Source organism: Phaethon aethereus (genome assembly GCF_964289735.1).
Source record: "Phaethon aethereus genome assembly, chromosome: 2".
NCBI lineage: Eukaryota > Metazoa > Chordata > Aves > Phaethontiformes > Phaethontidae > Phaethon > Phaethon aethereus.
In genome coordinates this window covers 162,441,834-162,465,062 of record NC_138582.1, presented here as the reverse complement: position 1 = coordinate 162,465,062, position 23,229 = coordinate 162,441,834, and the positions used below count along the sequence as shown (strand labels likewise).

The window sequence follows — 23,229 nt, the reverse complement described above, 5'->3', positions numbered from 1 at the left end:
TTTTTCTCTAGTTTTCTTTTTCCTTTTTTTTAGTAGCTCCCTTACCTGTTCTGCCCAAAAGCAGTGCAGCTTAGTTATTTTATTAAAAGACCTGTTGGGTAAACAGTGTATAATACTTTTTTCTGTCCCTTGAACTATTGGATCATTGTGGCACGTCGATCTTGTTTTGGATAAGGAGAAGTCTTCGATACTTTTTCAATGCCTAGATCTAATAGTATGTTTGATAGTTGTGACAGTGTAATATTGAAGCAAGCCCAAACACAACGTTTTGAGCTGTTAAGGTTTGAGACAGCATGTAGTTAGTGTTCCAGAAAGCATGCAGGTGTATTTCTTGTAAGACAAATGATGCAGGCATCAAATGTTTTTCCTAGTCTAGAAGTCTTGGCCATCTCATTGCAGTAAAATACTTCATCTTAGCAACAGTTGCTATGTAGGACTACCTTTTTAGGCTATGTTGGTACCATTTAATATGTTAAGAGCTCTGCAGTGTTCCTGCTGATTCACCTCCTACGCTTGTGAGACTTGACTGTGTAGCTTACAACTTCCATTTTACACAGAAAAATGATTAGTGAGCATTTTATTGAAAGGGTGTCCATGGAGTTAGAAACTACCATCAGCATAGCTGAAGAGGAAACGAGACTTGTATTTTGTGGATTTCTAGTGTGGTTGATCTATTCTTAATAAGCAGGAAGAAAGATAATGGTTCTGGGCACACATAAAATAAGCTGTATAGAACAGCTTATAGCACTGCTGGTGCTACATCAGGGTAAGTATAAAGCAAAGAGGAACCTTTTAGTGTGGGGAACCAAGTGTGTTTGGCTGTCTTTGTGCTTATTCTGGTTCACAGCTGGCCAGAGCCTTGCGAGGCAGGCTGGTCTAACAAAACAGCTAGTGTTAGTCAGTTCTTTCAGCATCCTGCACCTTCTCTGTGACTTCGATAATGGTGATTTCGTTAGAGTAGGAAGAGCCAAGTGGTGGATTATTTCTTTTGTTTTCCTGTATAACTGGTCTGTCCTGCTTACTTACTCAGTTAGTGCTTTTTTGACATTTGATAGGTCTTTGGTTGTTTTTCCTTCTAGTGCTGCTTGGAAGTTAGAGAGGGGGCTTAGTGTGCTTAGTGATCGCCTGCCAGGATCTTCCAGATCTTCCCAGCTAATGCGCATACATCTTGGTGAGCTTTACTGTGAGAGCCTTGAATTGAAATGAGGAGCTGTAGCCATTGCGTTGCATGTCTTAGCAACAGTTGCTACGTATGACTGCCTTTCCAGGCTTCACTGATACTGCTGGAGGAAATAAAAAACCTCTTCCAACTCCTACAATGGACATTTTCCTACTTAAAAAGCTTATCTTCATGGATTGCCTCCCTTTTTTTTTTTCACACTCCCCACACATTACTGAAAGTTTTAAGAAAAAATAAAATATCTTTTGGCTGTTGCTCTCAGTGGCTTTCTGCTCTGCTGATGCCAAGTGTTCCTCTTTCTGTACAAGTTAATGTTTTACAGGCACTTAACCATGCTTGACACAAACATTGACTTGGAGTTTCTGGAGGGAAAACATCCATAAATGTTTTGCTGATTGTTTACTGGTATTTTCCAATGTTATTGCCTAGACAGATAGAAGAAAAATGAAGGTATGTGTAATTTCAGAAATGGGGGAGAAAAAAATGATGCCTCACTGAATTTTGCTAGGTATCACATTGCACTTCAGGAGTTAAGGCCTATGTTCATTTCAGTGCTTGCTATCTCACAAACGATGAAGCTGGTGACGAATGCTGCTTGTAGATGCGTGACTGTTGTGACCTCCTTTTCTAAATGAGACCTACAACCTGCTTTGGGCTCTGACAACACTTAATGTCAAAATGGCATAATTTATAATATTCATTGTCAATGTCAGCTGCTGCAGAAAAAATAAGCATAAAAAAGAAAAGGTGTCTCCCTCTGTCCCAAAGATCTTGATAAGTGTGTGGTGAGACGGGGAGACAAGAAATGAGAACAGGGAGGTGGTGGGGACATATGTTCTTATAAGCTGTGGTCACCACACACAGATTGACCAGTTGTTTCTGAGGCTTTTGTATGCATCCTGCTAGAGGGGACTTGTGAAAAGGGCGTTGCATGGATGTAATTCAGCTTTGGATTTTGGTAGGAGTTGCTCATAAATAGGAATAGGATGTGAGAAATTTGGAGGGATTGGAAGAGCTGCAGAGTGGAGATTTTTGATGTTGGCTGTGTGTGGGTCCCAAGTCTACACTACAAACTTGGCAGGAACTTGGACCCACTTTTGGTATTGTTTCTTCACTAGCAGTAATACTAGCTTGAAGCACTGTTATGGCCATGAAACTTAACTATCTGGCCTGGAGAAGTACTATCAATTATACTGCAGAGTGTTTCTCTTTGCTGTAGAGAGACCTTGACAGAGAAAAAGGGTTTGGAATGTGACTTCGTGTTGTCCAGATTTAAACCTGGCTGATGTGAAGGTCCATCTGTATGGTGAAGAGCTAAGATCTTGTTTTCAAGTGTTGTTCATTTATAATGCAGCTCTCTGTTGTTCTAAAAGTGGTGCCTGGCATGAAAAAATACGATACGTTGCAAGCAGGCATTGCTTAAAAAGAAGTTACTGTCTTCCTGACGGTGGCCCTTATCTTGAGCTGTGTTAGTCAATATGTGGACACTTGTAATTTGGGCTGCTGCAAAACTAGTCACATTACCTTAAAAAAAAAAGTCTTTGGGGTTGGTTACATCAAGTCAGTGGATTACTGCAATCCAGCTCTAAGAACAAGACAGTGCAGGATATTTGTGCCCTTAAACTGGCAGTGTGCCAAGATAATCACTGCAGCATGGCTTTGAATTACCATAAGGAGAGCAAGGTAGCATTTTTTTTTCCAGACACCACAAAATTGGACAATTTAGTGTTCAAGGGAAAGATAGTAAATGTTTGGATATCTGTCTGGGTGAAATAGGAATTGGAATTGAAGGAGGTTGCAATATGTAAATATTTGAGCAGAGAAATGTAAAACAACTGTTTGTTTCAATGGTGTTAGCTCATGTAAATTAGTTTAGATATAGAAGATAAGTTAAAAAACAAAACTATCTGTAGGGACTAAGAGGGGAACCTGATCAAGGGGAATTGTTTTTTGCCTACTGTTTCAGAACAGAAGAGTTGCCACACTTGACTTGTGTTGTATTGTAATTCATACTGAGCAGTCTTATTTTCATAGCTATTTATGATTGAAATTTCTGGTTTTAAAGCTGTTAATTTAGTAACATTGCAAGAACTGAATTTTCTCTTTTTAATGTTTTTACCTTCTTTTAAACTTCTACTGGTCACTAACACCTGTATTTTGATTATATGAAGAGAGAAGTGAATAGGTTTGTCGTTGCATGCGGGGAATAATTACTAAAGGACACTGGATTGAGTTTAAAGAGCTGAAGACAGATTTGGTTTTGAAGGTTCATTTAAAAATAAATGAACACAAAAAACAGTTGATCCTTGGCATTGTACTTGGTCAAAGAGTTCAGTGCAAATAGTCAGGAGAATGACTGGATGTATGGCATCTTAGTGTTCACCAGTTCAGACTGTAAGGCTGGAAGAACTGGATTGCTCAACCTCCTGTATTTTGCAGACCATTGAACTGCAGCCAGCTTCCTGGCCCACTTGTCTGACTTACAAAAGTCATTAAAATGTGTGGAAAAGACACTAATTCCAGGTGTGCATTCTCTGTTGGCCTGTAGCCACAGGATGGGGGAGTGAGGGTTAGGCGTTTCTGAAGGTACGTGCTTCCAGTTTACAGATGACAAGACATCTGGATGTCTGAATAGAGCAGATAAGCTTTGCATTTCTTTGGCAAACAAATGGAAGATTTATAATTTTGCTACTTAAAAATATTAATTTGCAAACTAAGCTACCCGAGAGTAATTTGTGATTTGATAGCCTGAAGTGAGGATACTTGTTGAGAGAAATATGTGGAGCACTGGTTTTCTCTTGGAAGGTGCCTGTGTCCTTCGGTACACAGTGTAACCTGCTTCAATGACTTCTGGGGTATTTAATGTGCCAGTTGAGATAATTGATGGTGTATTACACCTGACTTCCCTCTTCTGCTTTGGGTGGCTGCTGCCGTCCTGCCTTGTGCTGACTTGAGGTTTACTCCTATTTTCAAAGTGCATTTGCAGGCTCAGCGTGGGTAGATAAGCTTGTGGCCTGCAAGGCAAGTAGAGATCTGGCAGATGTTGTCCTCCTCATTACCATTGCACCTCAATTTCATGCGTTTCTGGGGACCTCCTGTCTCAAGGATGAACTTCCTTGTCAACATTTTCCAGTGATTTATCTCGTGCTTGATCTGTTTTCCTCAGGTCATCCTTACCTCAACAGTGAGAAGACGGGAAGAGTATTTAGTACATTGTTTTTTTTTATTATTGATGCATGTTGATATTTATTCATTTTTCTCATGTTAAAATGGAAAGTAGAAAAAGGTATTTTTGCATCTTCTATAAAAACAACACCCCCCGCCAAAATCCTACCTAAGTGGTTGCTTCAGAAACCTTTCTGAAGGTTCTGAATTTCAGTAAGAATTATTTAATGTAGTCATCTTCTTTACAGATGATGACTTTGATCAGTTTGATAAGCCTGGTGCAGAAAGGTCTTGGAGAAGAAGAGCTGGAGATGATGACTGGGACAGGTAGGTAGAATCTTTTCATGTTCCATTTCTGTGTGCTGAATTACACTGCTCCGTTTTCCCATTCTGGCATTCTATAGTCTAACACCTAGAGTAGCGCACATTTAGATACTAATGAAGATGTTGGTTGTTATGCATGTGTCAGCCAATGCTAGATTGTGCCAAACATACTTGCCGTGAGGAATATAGAGAGCGCTATGAAGAGACACCATTTAAAATTGGACAAATACAAAATATTTGTGGTGTGTAATTAACTTTGCAATTAATGTCCTGGTTTTCCTTTTAAATATTTAGTAGATCTTAGTGGTTTAGCTAGTTAGATGTTTGCTAGTACTTGAATTTGCCCAACAACTTTTTTTTTTTTTAACTAGATGTTTAAATTCTGATGCTCAAAGTCCTAGTTCAGTTTTACATTGTAGGAGAGTAGTGGAGCCTAGGTATGCGCTTCTCTTGAAAAAATCACTGTTGTAAAGGTTTAGAAGTATGTATGAACTTGGTTATTTTGGGGCAGAATAAAAGTGTGTGTTTACACGAAGGCATTCTAGCTGGGAAAGACTTGAATCAAGCTGCTCACTAGACTTGCCTGTTCTTTGTGGAAGAAAACTTTTCATTTTTTTTGTGGGGTTGCTTTTTGTTATTATTCCTTTTCAGTAACAGAGAGACTTGTTCAGACTTTACCAGTGGTTTTCACTGTGAAAAGAGGAAAAAACCATTCCAAATAGATTTTTGTCTGGTAATCATTCAAGTGATTGTAGTAAATGAATTTTACCCTAAGTAGTTTTCTACTGAGCTGAGCCCTTGGAGTGAATCAGTTACTCTACAGTTGTCGTCGTTCCAGAAGGATTAGTTTCCTCTTCCGTGCTTTTGTGCTAGGTTAAGTGAGTGGTTTTCATTGCTCTAGGAGGTGAGTAAGAGTGAATAAGGGATTTGGACAATAGCTTCAGTATACCGGGTGTTGTGATGTATGCCAGTGAGGGGTATCTGCTTGCTGTCATGCTGGCACAGCTGTTTGTGGGTTGGATGATGAACTGCATCAAGGAACTGATCTGGTTTGAGAGTGTAATTAAAATAACTTGCTTAGGCTGGGTCACTGTACTGTGCTGTCTCCCAGTCCCAGCTCTGGCTATGCAGAAATACTGAAGCCAATATTACAGGCAAAATGCTTTTTTTTTTTTTATTAGACTATTTTCTGAATTTTTGCGTTTGCTGACTTCATGATCTGAATAGGTGGGCTCTTAGATGCTGGCTGATCCCATTGGTTTTTATCTGTGTTAGTCTTACCACCTTAGAAAATTTGGAAGTGTCAAACAGCTGTTATTGGAAGTTGTAAGCCCATGGTAAACTCCGTGTGGCAAAGTTATTTTTATAGGTCTTGAGAAAAGTTATAGAATATTTTCACTAAGCTGAGACATTGAAGCATACAAGGATTCAGTTTTAGAAAAAAGTTTTTGTTTGTGTTATTAGCTGCATATAATTGAAGATAGATTATCAAAAATTATATTGTTTATTCTTTAGTGAAATTGTAAGGGAAGTGGTTTCAGGTGCAGTGCTTGGAGATTCCAGAGTTTCATCTTACTGATAATTTCAGAAAATGCTTTTTTTACAACAGTAGCTAATAAAATATTATTTTATTTGCATGTGTTGGAATTTTTATTATTGTTTTTTAATTATTAATCCTTTTTAGATTGTCAAGCTGTCTTTGGAAGTGTTAAGTTCTATGGTGGTCTGGGCAATGACAAATACTGTACATGGATATGTTGTTGCCTAATGTAATTGCTTGAATTTTTTTAACTACTGGCCTAATTCAGTATAGGATACAGTTTTTTGAAGATGGAAAAAATGCTGAATGAACACAGACTTGTTTGGGTTTTTTAAATCCTTCATGCTTTGTTTTGCAATCTAAATCACTATTTTTGTGGGGGAGGGTGAAGGGGTTATGTTGTTAGTCATACATCTTGATCAACCCTCAACTCTTACTGTGCTGCTACTTAACTGAGTCCTACCCCCCAGTCATTTAAATAGTTTTGAATTTCCCCATCTCTTTCCTTTCTCAAACACCGGAGGGTGATAACTGAGAGTTGCAAAGCCCCTGTTACTTGGGAGTACAAATGTAACATTGTTCTTGGAGAATTTTTCCCATTATATTTTTTTACAAGTTCTTTTCCTGAAACACTTGTGTCCTTCCTTGCTGCTGTTCATGTTTAATGAGGCGTGATCATGAAATTGGAGGCCAGAAAGGGCCAGTCTGACATCTTTATCACAGGCTGTTAATTTATACATTTATGTATATAAGTCGCCCAAAGCTTGCATTTGGGAAAAACATGCAGTTGTGGTGCTATCCTGTGAGATGACAGGGCTGATTTAGTGGTTAACTTTTGCTGAAATTTGCTTATTCTGACCCTTGTCTGAGATTATTCGTTTCTTGACACTTGCAGAAAACTTTCCACTTTGTTTATCTTTATTATTATTATTTTCTCTTCCTCATTTGGTGAGTTCAATTTATTCAGTGCGGGGACTGTTGAGGAAGGGGAGGAAGTGGGTCTTTCTCTTGTGAGAGCAGTGAACTCTTAGGTTATATTAACCCTATTTCTTAGAATTGTGGTTTTGGAAAGACCTTTGTGTCTTGATACTACTTCCAAAGGCAACTCACCCTCACTATCACAGATGTGTACTTTCATTCTGGTTTAGTTTAGTTAGCTTTGTGTAGTATCAGATTGCAGTCATTCATTTTTATCTTTTTCTCAGCTAGCCTAAAATCTTTCACTATCTGGGGTTTTTTTGGTTTTTTTAATAGTTAGATCTGGTAATTCTGGTCCTTCTTCTTTCCATTAGATAACTCAGATTTGGTTGTTTTAAAAGAAGCTTGAGATAGGTTCACTTTACTGTGTAGGCTTTTTTTTGGTTGTTGCTTTGTTTATTCAAAAAGTTACCAATGGTGATTTTTCTTCTAATTTATCAGTGAAAATATTGAATGACACTGAATATTTTAATGGGATTTGAACAGCATTCTGTGAAACACTTTTGTTTCTGTTACGAACTTCATTTATGTGCTAGTACTAATTTTTTTGACTGTCAAGTAATAAGCCAAAGCTTTTAAAAATCTACAATATGTATGTAATTACTTCTGTTGACCAAATGTTTAATCTTTTTTTTTTAAAAAAAAGAAAAATCACATTGAGAATGTTTTTTAGTAATGTGTTGAATAGCCCTAACTATGTTTAGGTAATTTTTCACTTTCTTTCCCATTCCTTTTTGGTCTGAATTTCTTACTACCTGAATTTGCTTTTTGTCTTTGAATGCTGCTGTAGCATGCTCTTGCCATCTTTTGGAATTTCTCTAGTACAGTTTCATTAAAAGCTGTCAGCAGTGGACCATAGTGCTGGGAAATATTTTCAAACCTTTTGGTGCATTTGTCAAGATTACTGGCAGCTGAAGAGATTAGTGACTTTTCACTGCTTCAGTTTTGGCTCTAAATTCTTCTCCAACTATTTCTGTTACGTAGAGTTTTCTGTCACTGAAATAAAGGCCTTAAATTCTAGGCAGTTTGCACTTTGGCATATATGATATGTCTTATGTCCCAATTTTTGTTTAATATTGCAGTGAGAACAAAATAATTGCTATTTGTTAATGTTCAGTCATTCCTGGAACTGTTTGCGATCAGAAACTATGGACTAATACTGTGTACTCATGGTAACATCCTGTTTAGGACTGATTTGGAATATCATCTGTTCTCGCCCACAAGATTTTTTATTATCTTTACAGTAGCGAGCTCTGAAAGACATGTATCCATCTGCAAAAACAACTCTTAGCACTGATTTATGTCTTGGAATTGCCTCCTCATTTTCAAGTATTTCCTATGTAATCCTAAGGAACTCTTATACATATTCCTATTCTGTTCACATAGCCGATTCTCACTTTGGGGTATTTAATTTTTATGTAATAGCAAAGGGGTTTTTTGGGTTTGGGGTTTTTTAAGTTGTGCAGGTAGAAATAGTCTCATATTCTTGAATTACAGCTCATATTTCAAAACAGTGGCATTGCATTTTAGTATTAAGACATGCGTGTTCTAATACAGGCATTCATCAGTAATAAGTGTTTATGACAGACGGGGAACCTGTCACTAGATAATTCTTTCTCTGAAGGAAGAATGAGATTAAGCAGTTGTCCTAAAGCTTATCTAATCTGGACTGCAGTTCTTTGTACTGCATCTTATTAATGGGACAGATGCTATGTGATGGCAGAAGTTTTGTAAGCCAGGTATTTCTATGCTTCCTGAATTCTTAGCCACACTTGTAAAGATGGTGAAATATAAGTTTGATTTTTTGTCATCCTACAAATGTCTGTTTGAACGTACCCTCAACTTGAGGAGCCGGGAATAAAGTATTTACAAAAGGTGTAGGCCTAAGTGGCTCCCAGGCCAGCTGGCCTCCCCGTACCTCCTTGCTGAAGTGTGCCACATGGTGTCCTGTAGACTGTCTTGCCCACAGGACGTTCATTTCTGTCTCGCTTCTTCCCTGGGGAGGTGGGAAACAGCAATTTGGACAATATGCCCAAATGGCCTTGAAGTGAAGGATCTGGAGTGGGGACCTAGCTAACTATTTTAAATGCCAGCACTTTGTCTAGGTTTATGTGCTGCGTTACAGTTGGGGGGTATAGAAAGGAGAGTGTATGGAAATGAAATGACTGTGCAGCAGTAGTCTTATTTAATATGTATAGTCTATTGTTTAATTTAAAATATATATCCTTTTCAACTCACTGAATGCCAGGCTAAAAGAAAAGCTAAAAGAAAAGACTTTGAGCATTTTTCCTCAAGTTAGTTTTTTCAGGTATATACACCTATATGGTGTTTGTTTCTGTTTTCTGAAGTTCAACTTATACTTGTTAATGTTTTCCAGTGAACTTGATGATGACTTGCTTGGAGAGGATTTGCTAACTGGCAAAAAGGTAAGAGATGTGCATTGAAGTGATATGTTACAGATATTAAAAAGTGACTGTTGTTCAGCTTGCCCACTTCAGCTGTTTGGTATGGCCTCTTACATATTTTACAGCCACCTCCCCAAAGCCTGACAGCCACAGGAACCTGAGGTCTGCCCCCTGTTGCCAGAGCGCTCTGCACCCAGAACTCTGTTTCCTTTTGTGAATTACCTCGTGGCTTTTTAAAATAAGACTTCTAGAAAAAAAATATTTTTTTGGGGGGGATAGTATTTTTTCTTATAACACATGGTTCAAAAAGGAGATGGTTCTCAAAATCAGTTTATCTGTAGCTCATATTGACGTAACAATTAAAAAATCCCAATTATGTTTCCTGAGTGCTGATTAGCATTCTGGAGAATTCACTTCAGCTACCAGTTTCCTGGCTATTAAAAGTTACCCATCAAAATACTACCAGAGAGTAAATAAAAAAAGTACTGTGTTGTCTATTAAAGACCCACTCACTGTTCACAATCCACTACTACTTTGTCTAATGAGTAGGCAGAGGATTTCCCTTTCTACAGTGAGGGAAGAATATGGGAGCAGCTAGCATTGGAGAACCTAAACAAGTTCTTCCACGTCTGCTCTAGACTCCTCACTCTGGTACCTATTTCCAAAACTGAACTCTATGTAAAGAACTAAACATATGTTTGGATTTGCCAGATATCTGCAGGAGAAGACAGGGCTTCTGTTTGGGAAATCAAAAGTGGCTAGTCACCTCTTTCTCCACTTCATCTGCTAAATGAATTACGTTAGAAAATAGTTTTTAAAGTTTTACTTGGAGATGAATAGGTTTGTTAAGAAACCCAGATCTGATAAAAGTTGAGTTTTAATTGATACAGTTTTTTATAATTATGCTCTGAATGTTGGAAGTTATCGTCTTGAGATTATTCTGTAAGTAATCGCTATTAAAGGTTGGAAGTTCCTTTGTCCCATATACTGGTTTAAGAAGTAAAATTCCAGGAGGATAGGGATTGCAGATGTGTGTTACACGTTTATCAAAAACATAAGCAGTTAACATTACATACATCTTTATCAACTCACATTTCAGCTACAAAGGTACTTATTTATCTTTTTAAAAAAAAATCAGTATGAATACTAACCAATACTAGATATCTCCAATGTATTATTATGTATTCTTGTACTTTTTCTATTCTTGTTTTCAGTTTGCCGCATTACAGGGCTCTGAGCAGTTTCTGGGCATGGACTCGTATGGTGGAGTAATAATAGATTTCTAAGGAAGTTTTCCCTGACGTATTTAGGCTAAACTTGCTTCTACTTAATCTCATCCCAGTACTTTCAGATAAATCTACCCTTGTATAACCTTTCTGCCCCTATAACTTCAGAGGATGGAAATAATGTTGCTGAGAAAAACTTCAGGTATCTCTTCCTAGTGGGTAATTATTAAAAAAAAAAAACAAAAACCCAAACCAAACTGAAAGCATGATAGACAACGTAGAAGGAGTTAAGAAAAGGCATGATATTTTTGTCTAGTTTCTTCACTTACAAACTAAGTATGTTTTTAAAATGTTCTTCATATAATCACATCCTTTACTCCAGTCTCCTAAGTATGTCTGCTTTCTAGAAACTGCAGTACCTTCGTGGGTTTTTTTGACTTGCCAGAGCACTAAAGCTAACCTTTTTTCTTCTTGGTATTAAGTGAGTTGTAGTCTTTGGCTATATTTGGGAATGCGTCAGTGAAAAGTGTTGATAGCTAGGCAAATTTGATTTCTGTAAATTTCCATAAGACTGTCAAACATTTATTTTCAAATTTGTTGTCTTTTATAGTGTATTTTTTTTTCATTGAATTAGTTAGTTTCATTGAAGATACGGTCTTAGTCTGGGTTGCATTCTTCATTTAAAATACTTTGTGTTCAGAAGTTTCAAGTTTCGGTACCTAGTTAGTTAAAAGTTTATGTCCGTTTATATTCATGATTGACTTTTTCTGAAACCTAGAATCAGTCAGACTTGTCAGATGAAGAGCTGAATGATGATCTTCTGCAAAGTGACAATGAAGAGGAACAAGAATTCCGGTATATCTTTTCTAAGTCTTGTGTTTTGAATAACTCTAAGCTATTAATGACTACTACTACTGATAACCAGTAAACTACTAAACTGAAGTTACTGGTACATACTTAAAATAGTTTTCCTTTTTACCTAGTCAGCTAATTAATAATGTATATATAATGTGTTCAGTAGTTTTGTAAGCATTTCAGTAAAATTATTTTTTCTGTATTTGAATCTAATAAATTTAACTCAAATATATAAAAAAGCTTATAAAAAAGAAACTGTGTCATCTCCTGTGCATTTAGAATTATTTATAGATACTTACAGAGCTCTTGTTCTGTGCCTTCTTGGTATTGTTGCAGGCTTCCTTCTCCTGTGAAGTCCTTTTCTGCCATCTTTCTTTTAAAAATAAAGCTTAACTCCTAAGACCCTGAGGAGGGGAGTGTTGTAGTTTGTAAGGCTTGATTTGTGGCTTAAATACTTGTATACAATCGCACAGCAGAAAATTTTGTACAGAGTTTATAGGGATGAGCAGGTACTTCCGTGGGAGTTGACTGAGGATCCTGCCCTGTGAATCCCCTGTGGTGATCCAGCTCCACAACTGAATTATGGGCATTACAAGTCAAAATTAGTGTCTTGACACCTTTACTTTTTCAGCTGGACTGAAGGGGGCAGGAGCATGCTTGTGATGCAGTACTGATGCTGCTTTTAGTGGCCTGTGTGTTTTGCTATCTTTTCCTTTACTTGTTGCACGCTATGCAGGCATGTCATCTGAAGGGGTATCAATATATATGTAAGTGTATAACATATATACATACATCGCACTGAGATCTCCATTCTGTCCTTTCCTGGAATTAGGATAAGGGGTCCTGTCCCTGTGTTGGATTGATAAGGGTGTAGTGAAATACCTCAGACCATCAATCTCACCATTGGCTGCTGTTTTCCTCCCTGCAGGAGTGAGGATTGGACTGTTCCCTTCAAAATGGGAAATCCCAGTTAAAATCCTTGCTGTTTCTTTCTCTGGGCTTCCTGCTTGGAGCCCTGGACAGCAGGGGTGGCTATGTGGCTGCACAAGTGATGAGAGATCTAAAGCATGATAATATTGCTCAGTGGAAGCAGGTTTCTGTAGACAAGTCTTGCATTTTTAGCAGTATTATTGCTAGGGAGAGTGTTGCTCCGTTTCTTTCCCCTCTTCCCCTTTCCATTCAATGTCACTTATGCCTCTATAGTTGGGAGGATAATGATAATCCAGCATAATGTCTTGGGTTTTGTGTTAAATCTCCTCAGTCTCATAGATGCAAATAGCTCAAAGCTGCCTGGATCTTGTTCCCCCAAACCTATGAAAATAGTGAATAATAGGAATGTAATAAAAGTAAAAAATTCTTATACCTGGAGCCCTTAAACCAAGAAGAGATTTCCCCCCCACGCCGCTTTTCTAACTAGTTTGCAGTTGGTTAGTTGCTCTTCTTACGTGTTGATGGCACTAGCTATTGTAAACAGTAAATTTTGAGTTTTGCTTTTCCTCCAGATGATAAACTTGCCAGTGTTTTATTGATCTTTTTTTTTTTCAGTGTCCGTGTCACTACTAAGTTTGAATAAATATCAGGCATTTAAATGACAGTTCTTGACTATATATTTTACATTATTTTAAGTAGAACATTAAATCTGTCATAAAAATGTAAGATTGAATTCAAGATAATCAAGAAGGAACAATATTAATGCATTTAATAAAACATAATTTACTAGCTTTTTCTGAAAGATTGGGAAAACAGTTGCAGTTATAGTAATTTTGTGTGTTTTTTTGATAGTCTTTGAGTTAGAATTGAATCCAGTCTGCTTTGGTTACCAAGCAGGACCTTTTGCCAGTTTGACCTGCTAAACCATCTGGTTGGTTTGATTCCCCTGGTCAAATAGCCTGCAGCTGGTGATAAGCTGCAGTACAGTATGCATTATGGAAATATGGCATGGAATCAAACAGTGTGTGAGGTATAATTTTGTCCACCAACTTAGAGAATTTGTATGTGTTGGCTTTGTTTTGCTAAATCTTTGTGTGTAGTTGACTGTTATGCTTCAACCTCTGATATTTTTCCCCCCATACCATAGTTCTCAAGGTGTCACAGTTAGCCTCAATGCTACATCTGGCATACTTACATCATACGAACTCTCTGAGACCATCAACGATCAATCGATAGAACATGAGTCTGAGTATGACCAAGGGGAAGATGAAATTGTTTATGACAAATCTGAAGCACCTGAAGTATATGCTTCAGATTATGCAGAGGAAGGACATTATGAAGGTAATGATCCTGAATTGACAGAAGACCAAATAGAATATGGGGAAGAGCCTGGAGAAGAAGACGAAGTGCTAGACCTTGAAATCAATGAACCCCTAGATGAATTTCCAGTGAGTTTCTTTCTATTGTATCTTCAAAGATAACATTGCTTCATGTGCATAGGGTTTTAGACCGATTTGAAATCTGTTTACCTCCCTAGGGAGGAGGGGAAATTAGACCTATTATCACTGTCTGCCAGTTTCTTTATCTAGGCTGTGACAAAGTTTGTGTTGACAGCTTGTTTGGCGGTAGGTAACGCTCCTTTGTCATGCTGGAAGGCAGTTGAGAATCATGACCTTGAGGATTGTATCCTTAAGGAAGAAAACAGCTTTGTGTGGTGGAGATACACCGCCAATTGTTAGAAGTACTTAATGCAAAAGCTTTTATCCAGGCTTTAGACAAGATCTGATAGAGTCCTTCGAAGGTGAAAAGATTATTGACCTGCTAAAGACATCTTTAAGGTGCTAATATCCCAAAGTGATTGATGTCCTGCTCGTTCATCCTTTTTTGTAACTGAGAACTGTCTAAACCTGAATAAAGAGATTGGAGGTTAGTTCAGAAAATGTCACCTGCATAATTCAATATAATTTAAGCAGTGTATTAGAGAACATGCATTGGCTTTAATTGCTATTGAAATGATTTAATCTTAATTAAAACTGTGTTATCAATGAGGTGTTTTAAAATACAAGCAAACTTACTTAGGAAAGGTTTTGCTCTTGTGTTTTGTTCATAACTGCTCAGAATTGAACCTGTTCATGTGTAAGCACTTGCAGAATGTTTTATAAGAACGTTTATATTTTTGATGGAGTAAAATCTGATGTTAATGTTTCCGTGGTACATTTTGGCAAGAAAGTACTGCAGTGTTTGCTTCATGATTTTGTAGTCAAAGGATGTAGAAATACAGAAGTAGATGGGATCTTTATGATGACATTACTGGGATCTGAATGAAAACTGTTTTGGTTATGGTTTTGATAATGTTGAAATTATTGTCTAGGTAAAAGCAATGCTAATTATACCTTATATCATATGTCACTTACAGTTGACAGTTCTGATAGATACAATACTTCCAGTTCTGGAAACAGTAACAATGCTTACATGCCCCATCTCTTAATGGGTTTGTGATTCTGTAACGTTGGTGTGTGTCTTTTCACCTTCTTGTGTTACTGCCTTAGGATGAAGATTACATGCAATCATATAATGAGCAAGCAATGGAAGAACAAGAAGAATATACAGCTGATGAGGAGCTGGAAGAATCCCAGACAATAACAAATGAATCAGAAGAGGTATGTTATGGATTTAATGGAAACTTAAAATAACTAGTTGTTTCAGAAATTGAATTTGTAGAATTGCCCATATTGCTGGGTAAGAACTGATGTAACTTTGCCAGTGTTTGCCAATTATTGGTGGTATTACTCCTGGTATGAGTTGTGATAGCATCTATATTGTTAGATACACCAGATCCCCTCTCCCCCTTGGGATGAAAATCATTACGGGAGAGCTCAAAATGTCCATATTTAATCTTAGCTTCAACATTAGCAACTTCAGGGACCTTTTTGGGTAGGAGAATGATAGTAATACTGCATGCTGCCTGTTAAATCTCTAACAGCTATGGTGCCTCACTTTCCAGATGGATAATTTGCTGCTGTTGGGAGTGTGGATACAGTTCTCCGGTATCCCACTTTGAGGAGGAGTATGAGCATGGAAAGTTCTGTATGTTAGAAAGGTCACATTGTTTGTGGTTTTGAAAGAACTCGTATTGGGACTGAAATTTCTGTGAAGTTTATCTTAATTCTTCGATTAGGAAAAAGGATGAGTTCCTTAATTTGCAAAAAGAAAGCTTATGCCAAAAACTCTGAAGTATACATTCACTGGTTATAGCCTGGAACAGTGTTATCATAACTGTTATTAATTTGCAAGTTTTTGATGTGGGATTTTTTTCCTTTCCCCACCAGGTATCTGCTTTAATATTACTTTTATTCCAGTTCTTAATTAAATAGGATTGAATGGATTGCCTGCTGAGAAGTGTAGTCAGAGTGTGTTCCCTCTTTGGAGCTGTAACTCATCAGGAAATCAATTCCTCAAAGACACAGCAGTGTTCTATGAAGTTCTAACAAACGGGTGTGCTGTGATACTCTCTAGTTGTATTAAACTTATTATAATAAAACAACCTTCTTTGGTGAGTGAAGAGAGATGCATTGAAAGGGGCCACCTGCATTGTTCAGTCTTTGCTGTTGCGAGTGTGACATCTTAGACCATATACCTTAAATGTAGTTAACTTCTTGTTTCCTAAGTATTAAATCTACCCTTCCAAAGAACTGTAGAACACTTCAACACTTTTCGTTCATTCACTGGATTATGTACACTTTCCTTCTGCTATTTTAAAAGCAGCCTGATGCAGTTGTGCTATCTGTAGCCACAGTGTGTTTGAGATGAAAGCACCACACATCATGTAAAATTAAATACCTAGTTGGGTTTTACTGTCAAACTTACTGCTTCAAAAAAACCACAGCTTTATTTTTAGAGTATGAACTAGTGAGAATTCTGTAATAATCATGTTGTCTAAAATTGTCCAGTTCAGAGTTACATTCCTTTCATTCCAAAGATAACACTAATGCAAGTTTTTAATTGATTTTTGTTAATAGAGCTTCTAGAGAATTTGTTCATCATGTAAAGTGAACGTTTTGGCCACATCTTTATTCAGTTAATCTTCATTCTGGATTTATTCTGATGGCTTGCAGATTGTTGCAGGTTTCTTGTTTCCAAAATAGTACCATCTTTTTATTCCTTCATTATTTCATATAATAGCTTATTTACATTTGTCTGTAGGCTCACAATTGTACTCTTGAAATGAGAATACCACCGAGAGAGAACCTTTGTAGAATATGCACTTCTGTTTATTACATGGTTAGATGCATGCCTCCAGCTCTGTATAGTTTTGTTCTTTATTGAAGTGTTATATTTAAATCTCATAACATTCACTGCTTGTAAACAAGGGTAATTGTTGGCATTCTCCTGTAGAAAATGCAACACAATAATGGAGCTGTAATAGATGTGGTACAAATAAATATCATTATTTCTTGATTGAAAGTTGGTGTCTGCATAACAAGAGTGAGCTGATAGAGAAAAGTGTGTGGTAGTGTTGTATTTTAAGCAGTTCCCATATTAAACCAAAAGTAAAGCCTCTTACATTGCATGAACAACGTTTTGTAGGCCAAGAGGAAAACTGACTGGGGAATTGGAACATGATGGGGGAGACTGGTGAATAAGGGAAGTGAGACTTCTTAAGAGTGGCACTCATGGGAGATGTGAGGAAGGGCAGGAAGTTTGTGTTCTTGGCCAGATCAGGTTCAAGGCATGCTTTTTCACTTGATACTTAATTTAAAATGGTGCTTAGCACTTGCATTTTGAATAAATAACATTCTTTGTGGAGCTTCCTTCAAAAATGTAGCAGTGCTTCAGAAAATATTTTTGCCTTCCTAAGGCACAAAGCAAAACCCAATACCCAGAAGTTTAAGCAGCAAATGGGTGTGGGAAAACTGTCAGTTGTACAAGTTGTTACAGAATCATAGGATAGTTTGGGTTGGAAGGGACCTTAAAAGGTCATCTAGTCCAAACCCCCTGCAGTGAGCAGGGACATGTTCAACTAGATCAAGTTGCCCAGAGCCCCGTCCAACCTGATCTTGAACGTTTCCAGGATGGGGCATCTACCACCTCTCTGGGCAACCTGTAACAGTGCTTCATCTCCCTTGCTGTAAAAAATTTCTTCCTTAGATCTAGTCTTAATCTGCCCTCTTTTAGTTTAAAACCCTTACCCCTTGTCCTATCACTACAGGCTCTGCTAAAAAATTTGCCCCACCTTTCTTCTAAGCCCCCTTTAAGTACTGGAAGGCTGCAAGGAGGTCTGCCTGGAGCCTTCTCTTCTCCAGGCTGAACAACCCCAACTCTCTCAGCCTGTCCTCACAGCAGAGCTGTTTCATCCCTCTGATCATTTTGGTGGCACTCCTGTGGACCTGTTGGAGGGGATCCAGGTCTTTCCTGTGCAGAGGGCTCCAAGGCTGGACACAGGACTCCAGGTGGGTTCTCACCAGAGTGGAGCAGAGGGGCAGAATCACTTCCCTCGACCTGCTGGCCATGCTTCTTGTGATGTAGCCCACGATATGGTTGGCCTTCTGGGCTGCAAGTACACATTGCTGGCTCATGTCCAGCTTTTCATCCACCAGTACCCCCAAGTCTTTCTCGGCAGGAGAACATTGACATCTGTAGCTCTTCCCTTGTCCACTGATGTGGTCTGTCGTCACTCCATCATAGGCGGCTACTAGATTGGTCAGGCAAGACTTCGCTTGGTGAAGCCATGCTGGCTTGAATCACCTCCCTGTCCTCCATCTGCCGTAGCATAGCTTGTAGGAGGATCTGTTCCATGATCTTGCTGGGCACAGAGGTGAGGCTGACGGGTCAGTAGTTCCCAGGGTCCTCCTTGCTACCTTTTTTAAAAATGGGTGCGGTGCTTCCCTTTTTCCAGTCACCAGGGACTTCACCTGACTGATATGACTTTTCAGATATGGTGGAGAGTGGCTTGGCAACTGCCTCAGCCAATTCTCTCTGGACTCTGGGATGCATCTTGTCAGGTCCCATAGACTTGTGTATGTTCAGGTTCCTCATGGTCTCCAACCTGACCTTCTCTTACAGTGGGAGGGACTTTGCTCCTCCAGTCCCCCTCTTGCAGTCTGTCCCCTCTAGAGGTGTGGGAAGAGAGGTTGCCAGTGAAGACTGAGGCAAAGAAGCTGCTGAGTGCCTCAGCCTTCTCTTCATCCATATGCCAGTCTTGCTCATTGTGGGGGGATATGCTTTCTTTCGCCTTCCTTTTCTGGCTGACATCCCTGTAGAAGCCCTTCTTGTTATTCTTTGCATGCCTTGACAAGTTCAGCTCCAGCTGAGCCTTGACCCTCCTGACTTCTTCCCTACACAACTGGGCAGTGTCCCTGTACTTTTCCCAGGATCCCTGTCTGTGCTTCCATTCCCTGTGGATTTGTCCAGCAGGTCTCCACTCAGCTGTGCTGGTCTTTTGCCTTCCTTCCTTGATTTCTTACACCTGGGGATAAAGAGCTCTTGTGCTCTATGGAAAGCTTCCTTAAAGATCTGCCAGCTCTTTTCTGCTCCTTTGTCCTCAAGGGCATTTTCCCAGGGGGTCCTATTGACTAACTCCCTCAAGAGCTGGAAGTTTGCTTTCATGTCCTAAATATTTTTAGAGCAATAATACCACTATGTCTACAAAATGTTCATAAAAATGTGACCTTTTAAAACTAGAAATCATAATTTCTTTGTTTTATATTGGAACTAATGTCTTGTGATCTTTATGATGGGGGTTTCTTATTGCATAAATTTAAACCATGTCTTGGGTTATGCTGATAAGAAATGATGAGGACTTTAATAAAGAAAACATTTTGTGAGGAAGTGCTGCATACTGCTTTTCTTTTGATAGAATACAGACTTGGAAACAAAAGGCCAAGGTCTCTGTCTGTTGAATTGTTCCATCTGTGTTTAGCCAGAACTTAACGCATTTTAGTTCTTTTGTTCAAGTTTGAAGATATTACCTGTCAGCCTGGGGGAAAATGATGAAAACAGTGCAAATCAAACCAGCCAAGTTTTAAACATATTTGGAAGGTCTTAGGTTTTTTTTTTTTATTCCCATTTTTCATCTGTGGAGGTGCCCTTGGAATAGGTATAACATCCTCTTACCTGCTCTCTGTTACTTCTTGATCCCTTAGGATTGAGCAATTGCTGCTGCTTCAGTGTTAGCCTCTTGTAGAAGTCTCCTCTGCTGATTTTCTAGCTAGTTAATAAAAGTTCTTTGTTTCACCTTTGTAATGTTTCAGGTGGAAGGAACCTGCTTTAGCCTGTTTTGTACATTTTAGCAATCTCTGTCACAAAGCTCTCCAGGACACTTGACAATCCTATGTTTAGGAGGATCCTGTGTGAAGATCAGCATTTATCATGCTGACTAGTGTTTTCTCCTGCTTTCCTTGGGCTATGTCTCTTATCAGTCCTGCAGCTGCCTGGTGAGCTGTTCAGGGCAGGAGCACTCACTCTTGCTCTATTGCAGATCCTAACGCAGCGTGGGGAGTTCTGGTCAGTGAGTGGGATTTATGGCATAATTATTTATTGAGGATGGCAGAAAACTCTGACCTTGTGACAGAAGAAAGGTCATTATTTTTCTTTGTAAGGAAGACTCAGCAAAGTTCTTTGGTGGCTTTGTGCAAGGTGCCATAATGGGAAATGTTAAGCTCCCTTTGAGGAGAGCTGCTAAGAAGCCTTGGCTGGCTAGTCCAGTCAGGTGACCTCAAGTGGCTGTTCAAGGACTGTTTATGTATATGCAGAGATATTCATGATTAGCAAGTATTAAATAGAATCCTCTAAGTACAAGTATATATTAATTCTGTACTTGCACTTGTGTCTTTTCCTGGATAAATTTCTTCAGAAACACAGAATTGATTCACATACTGTAATCTTGGCAGAACAACTCATCCTCTTAGGCTGGAAGTTGGAAAAGATGATCTAAAGTCTTGCATGCTACAACTATTGAACAAATTGCAGGGGAAAGGGTGTATGCTCCAACCCAGCTCAGATAACCTTTCCTGGAGCTACACGTAGAGCACATATGATTAGCTGTCAGGCATGTTTGTGTCTCCATTGCAGCTAATAAAAATCTCTCAATAATACGTGTAACCAGACTTGGACATGGGTCAGTTAGCATTCTCAAACACTGCCTTTCCTTGGCTGCTTTTTCATTAGCTCCTTCGATTTCTTTGTCTCTAATATTTAACATTTGTATGGTGGTGGTTTGTTAGTAGGTGGCATAAGTGTTATACTGATCAATAAAGTGAGTTAGACCCAGAAGGCTACAGAATTGGTACAAGGGCATAAGAATGTAGTAGTGCTGGACTGGAAAAGTTTGAGAAACGTTTTTTGTTGTTGCACAGGAAAGTAGTTGTCTTGTAGTCTGTTACAACTTGCTTTTTTTTTTTAATGGATATGTCTTTTTTTTCCAGAATGAATAATTATCAAAAGGTAGGAGAGTTTCCACAGTTATTTTCTGTAGCATTTCATTAAAGCGTTGCAGAAGTTTTCAGGACAATGCAGACTGCATTAACCATTCTAGTCCTGATTGTGCAGTCTGAGCCACATGTAGAGCCTTGCACAAGTTTTGCACTTACAAATGAGATTACATGGCTCAGACCAGTCTTCAGTGCATAAAAACTGGAATTCCAGTGTAACTTTTAAGGGGCATGGACATAGTGAGTGGATGTGTCTGGGATTTATTCTCTAAAGTAAAGCAGGAGGCTCAGTGTAGTGAGAGTATGTCGTGCAACGAGTCGTTCCAGTTCTGACTTCCAAATCCTGATCATGAAGGGAAAGTTTTTAAAGAGAAGCATTGGGATAGTAAAATTATGGCATTTATGATAATCAAAAACATAGAATTGACAGAGATGTTGCTACTCTTTTCTCCTTTGGGAGTCCCTCTTTTGAAAGTAAAATGCAAACCCTGTCTTTCTACCTTGTTTTTGTTTGTATTTATTAAAACATGTTAGTGTCTCTTTCATTGTTCTAACATCCCTCCTCTGTTCCATGAGTCTCAACTGCCTGTCCTCAGAAGTGCTTTGATTATACATGGATATGTTAATCAGACCAGTTGTGCTCAATTTGGGTTTGCTTTTGGGGTTTGGATTTCTTTCAGTCTTCAGGGTTGTTTTTTTGCCTGCTATCCTGTCTGTTGTTTTTAGCTGCATTTTTTGATATGATAAAGTTGTTATATTTTAAATATATATTTACTTTATATAAGCCTTAAAGCTTTTAATAAACTTTGACTATCCGCTTAGCTATATCTTCAAGCATTTTTGTGAGATCAGGAAATGTAGTGCTTGAGTGTTTGCCTGGAATGGATAAAACACATTCAAAAATAAGGAGATGATAAAATGAAAAGAACTGGGGATCAGTAGCCCACTAAATCCCAGTAACTAAGTGTACAGATCATTGATTCACCAGACCAAAGTTGGAGTAGCTTTGAGCTTGAGTTCATATGATTGCTGTCTTTTAAAGTAGAAATGGTCGTGCCAGGTTCTGTCTCTGATCTTGCTTCCCACGTTTCTTTTTAGTTTTGGATGAAGTTCGGATAAGGAAATTTGCAATCTCTTGTACCATTCTGCCATTAATTCTTTTTCTTGATTTGTGACTTAGTATCTGTCCACCTGACTGACAGACTTGCTGTGCCTTTTTGGTGCAGTAATTCATACGAATCTGGTTAATTAGAAGACTAAACCATTTTTTGCATGTTATATTTAACTCATTTTTTTAACTATCCTCAAGCAACATAAAAGTTACGATGTATTTATTGGCTTTGCCAAGAATTAAAATGCATGTGTAGGCTCTAAGAAATGAGCAAGTAGGCTTGTACAAGAAATAACCAAATATACAGTAACCAAATATTTTATGGGAAATCATACTCTATTATAACACTTCTAATTTTCAACTCTAGAAATCAAATATAACTTGTGTAACATTCTGAACATTAATTTTTATCATGCCCGTACAGGAAAATGAAATTGATTTTTTTCTCTTTTTTTAATTTGAAGGAGAGGGACCCATTTTCATTTGGGACATTGTTTCATCTAAATAAATGTTCTCGGTTATAGAGAGAACTGCAAAGTAAATGAGGGCAAGGGAGTAGCATTCCAATTCCAATATACATATTTAGTATATTCAATTTTTATCCAATGCTCTTCTCCATTGTCTTCATCAATTGCTGAATTAAAACTGGGAAATATTGAAGGAGTGGAAAAAGTAAAGACTAGTACAGTTATACATACCTAGAGGAATAAAATTGGAATGTAAGATTATCTGGTTTAGTTGTGTGTTTTTTTTTTTTAAAAACATGATGCTGACAGTTGTTAACAAATGAGAAAAAAATTAATGATTTAATGTTTGTATTGCAAACCTGGGATACTACCAAATTCAATTATCTTGGTCAACTCAGTGATAAAATGTTGCTCTGTGTGCAAAAGTAGCCACTAATCAGATGGTGGTTCTATCTGGAGTTTCCATATTCCCTTAAATATTGCAGCAAAATGGGTTTTCTCAGTAGATTTTACTATATAATTTATTATATATTTTATATCCTTGTGTTTGTAAAAAGTTCACCAAGCTCTTAAATTTCACTGAGTTATGTATGAGAATAATGTATAATGCCAGCAAAAT

At 38.1% G+C, this 23,229-nt stretch overlaps 1 protein-coding gene across 1 annotated transcript in view; it reads left to right on the top strand.

The window, feature by feature from the left end:
- The window catches only part of RBM33 (RNA binding motif protein 33), a gene marked incomplete at both ends in the record, with an annotated part of 101,348 nt that overhangs the window by 5,650 nt on the left and 72,469 nt on the right, over positions 1–23,229 (top strand). Inside the window, 5 exons of the mRNA XM_081996525.1 lie at positions 4,594–4,672; positions 9,565–9,613; positions 11,597–11,673; positions 13,751–14,051; positions 15,153–15,263. Coding sequence (XP_081852651.1) covers positions 4,594–4,672; positions 9,565–9,613; positions 11,597–11,673; positions 13,751–14,051; positions 15,153–15,263 — 617 coding nt within the window. The remainder of the gene's footprint in view (positions 1–4,593; positions 4,673–9,564; positions 9,614–11,596; positions 11,674–13,750; positions 14,052–15,152; positions 15,264–23,229) is intronic.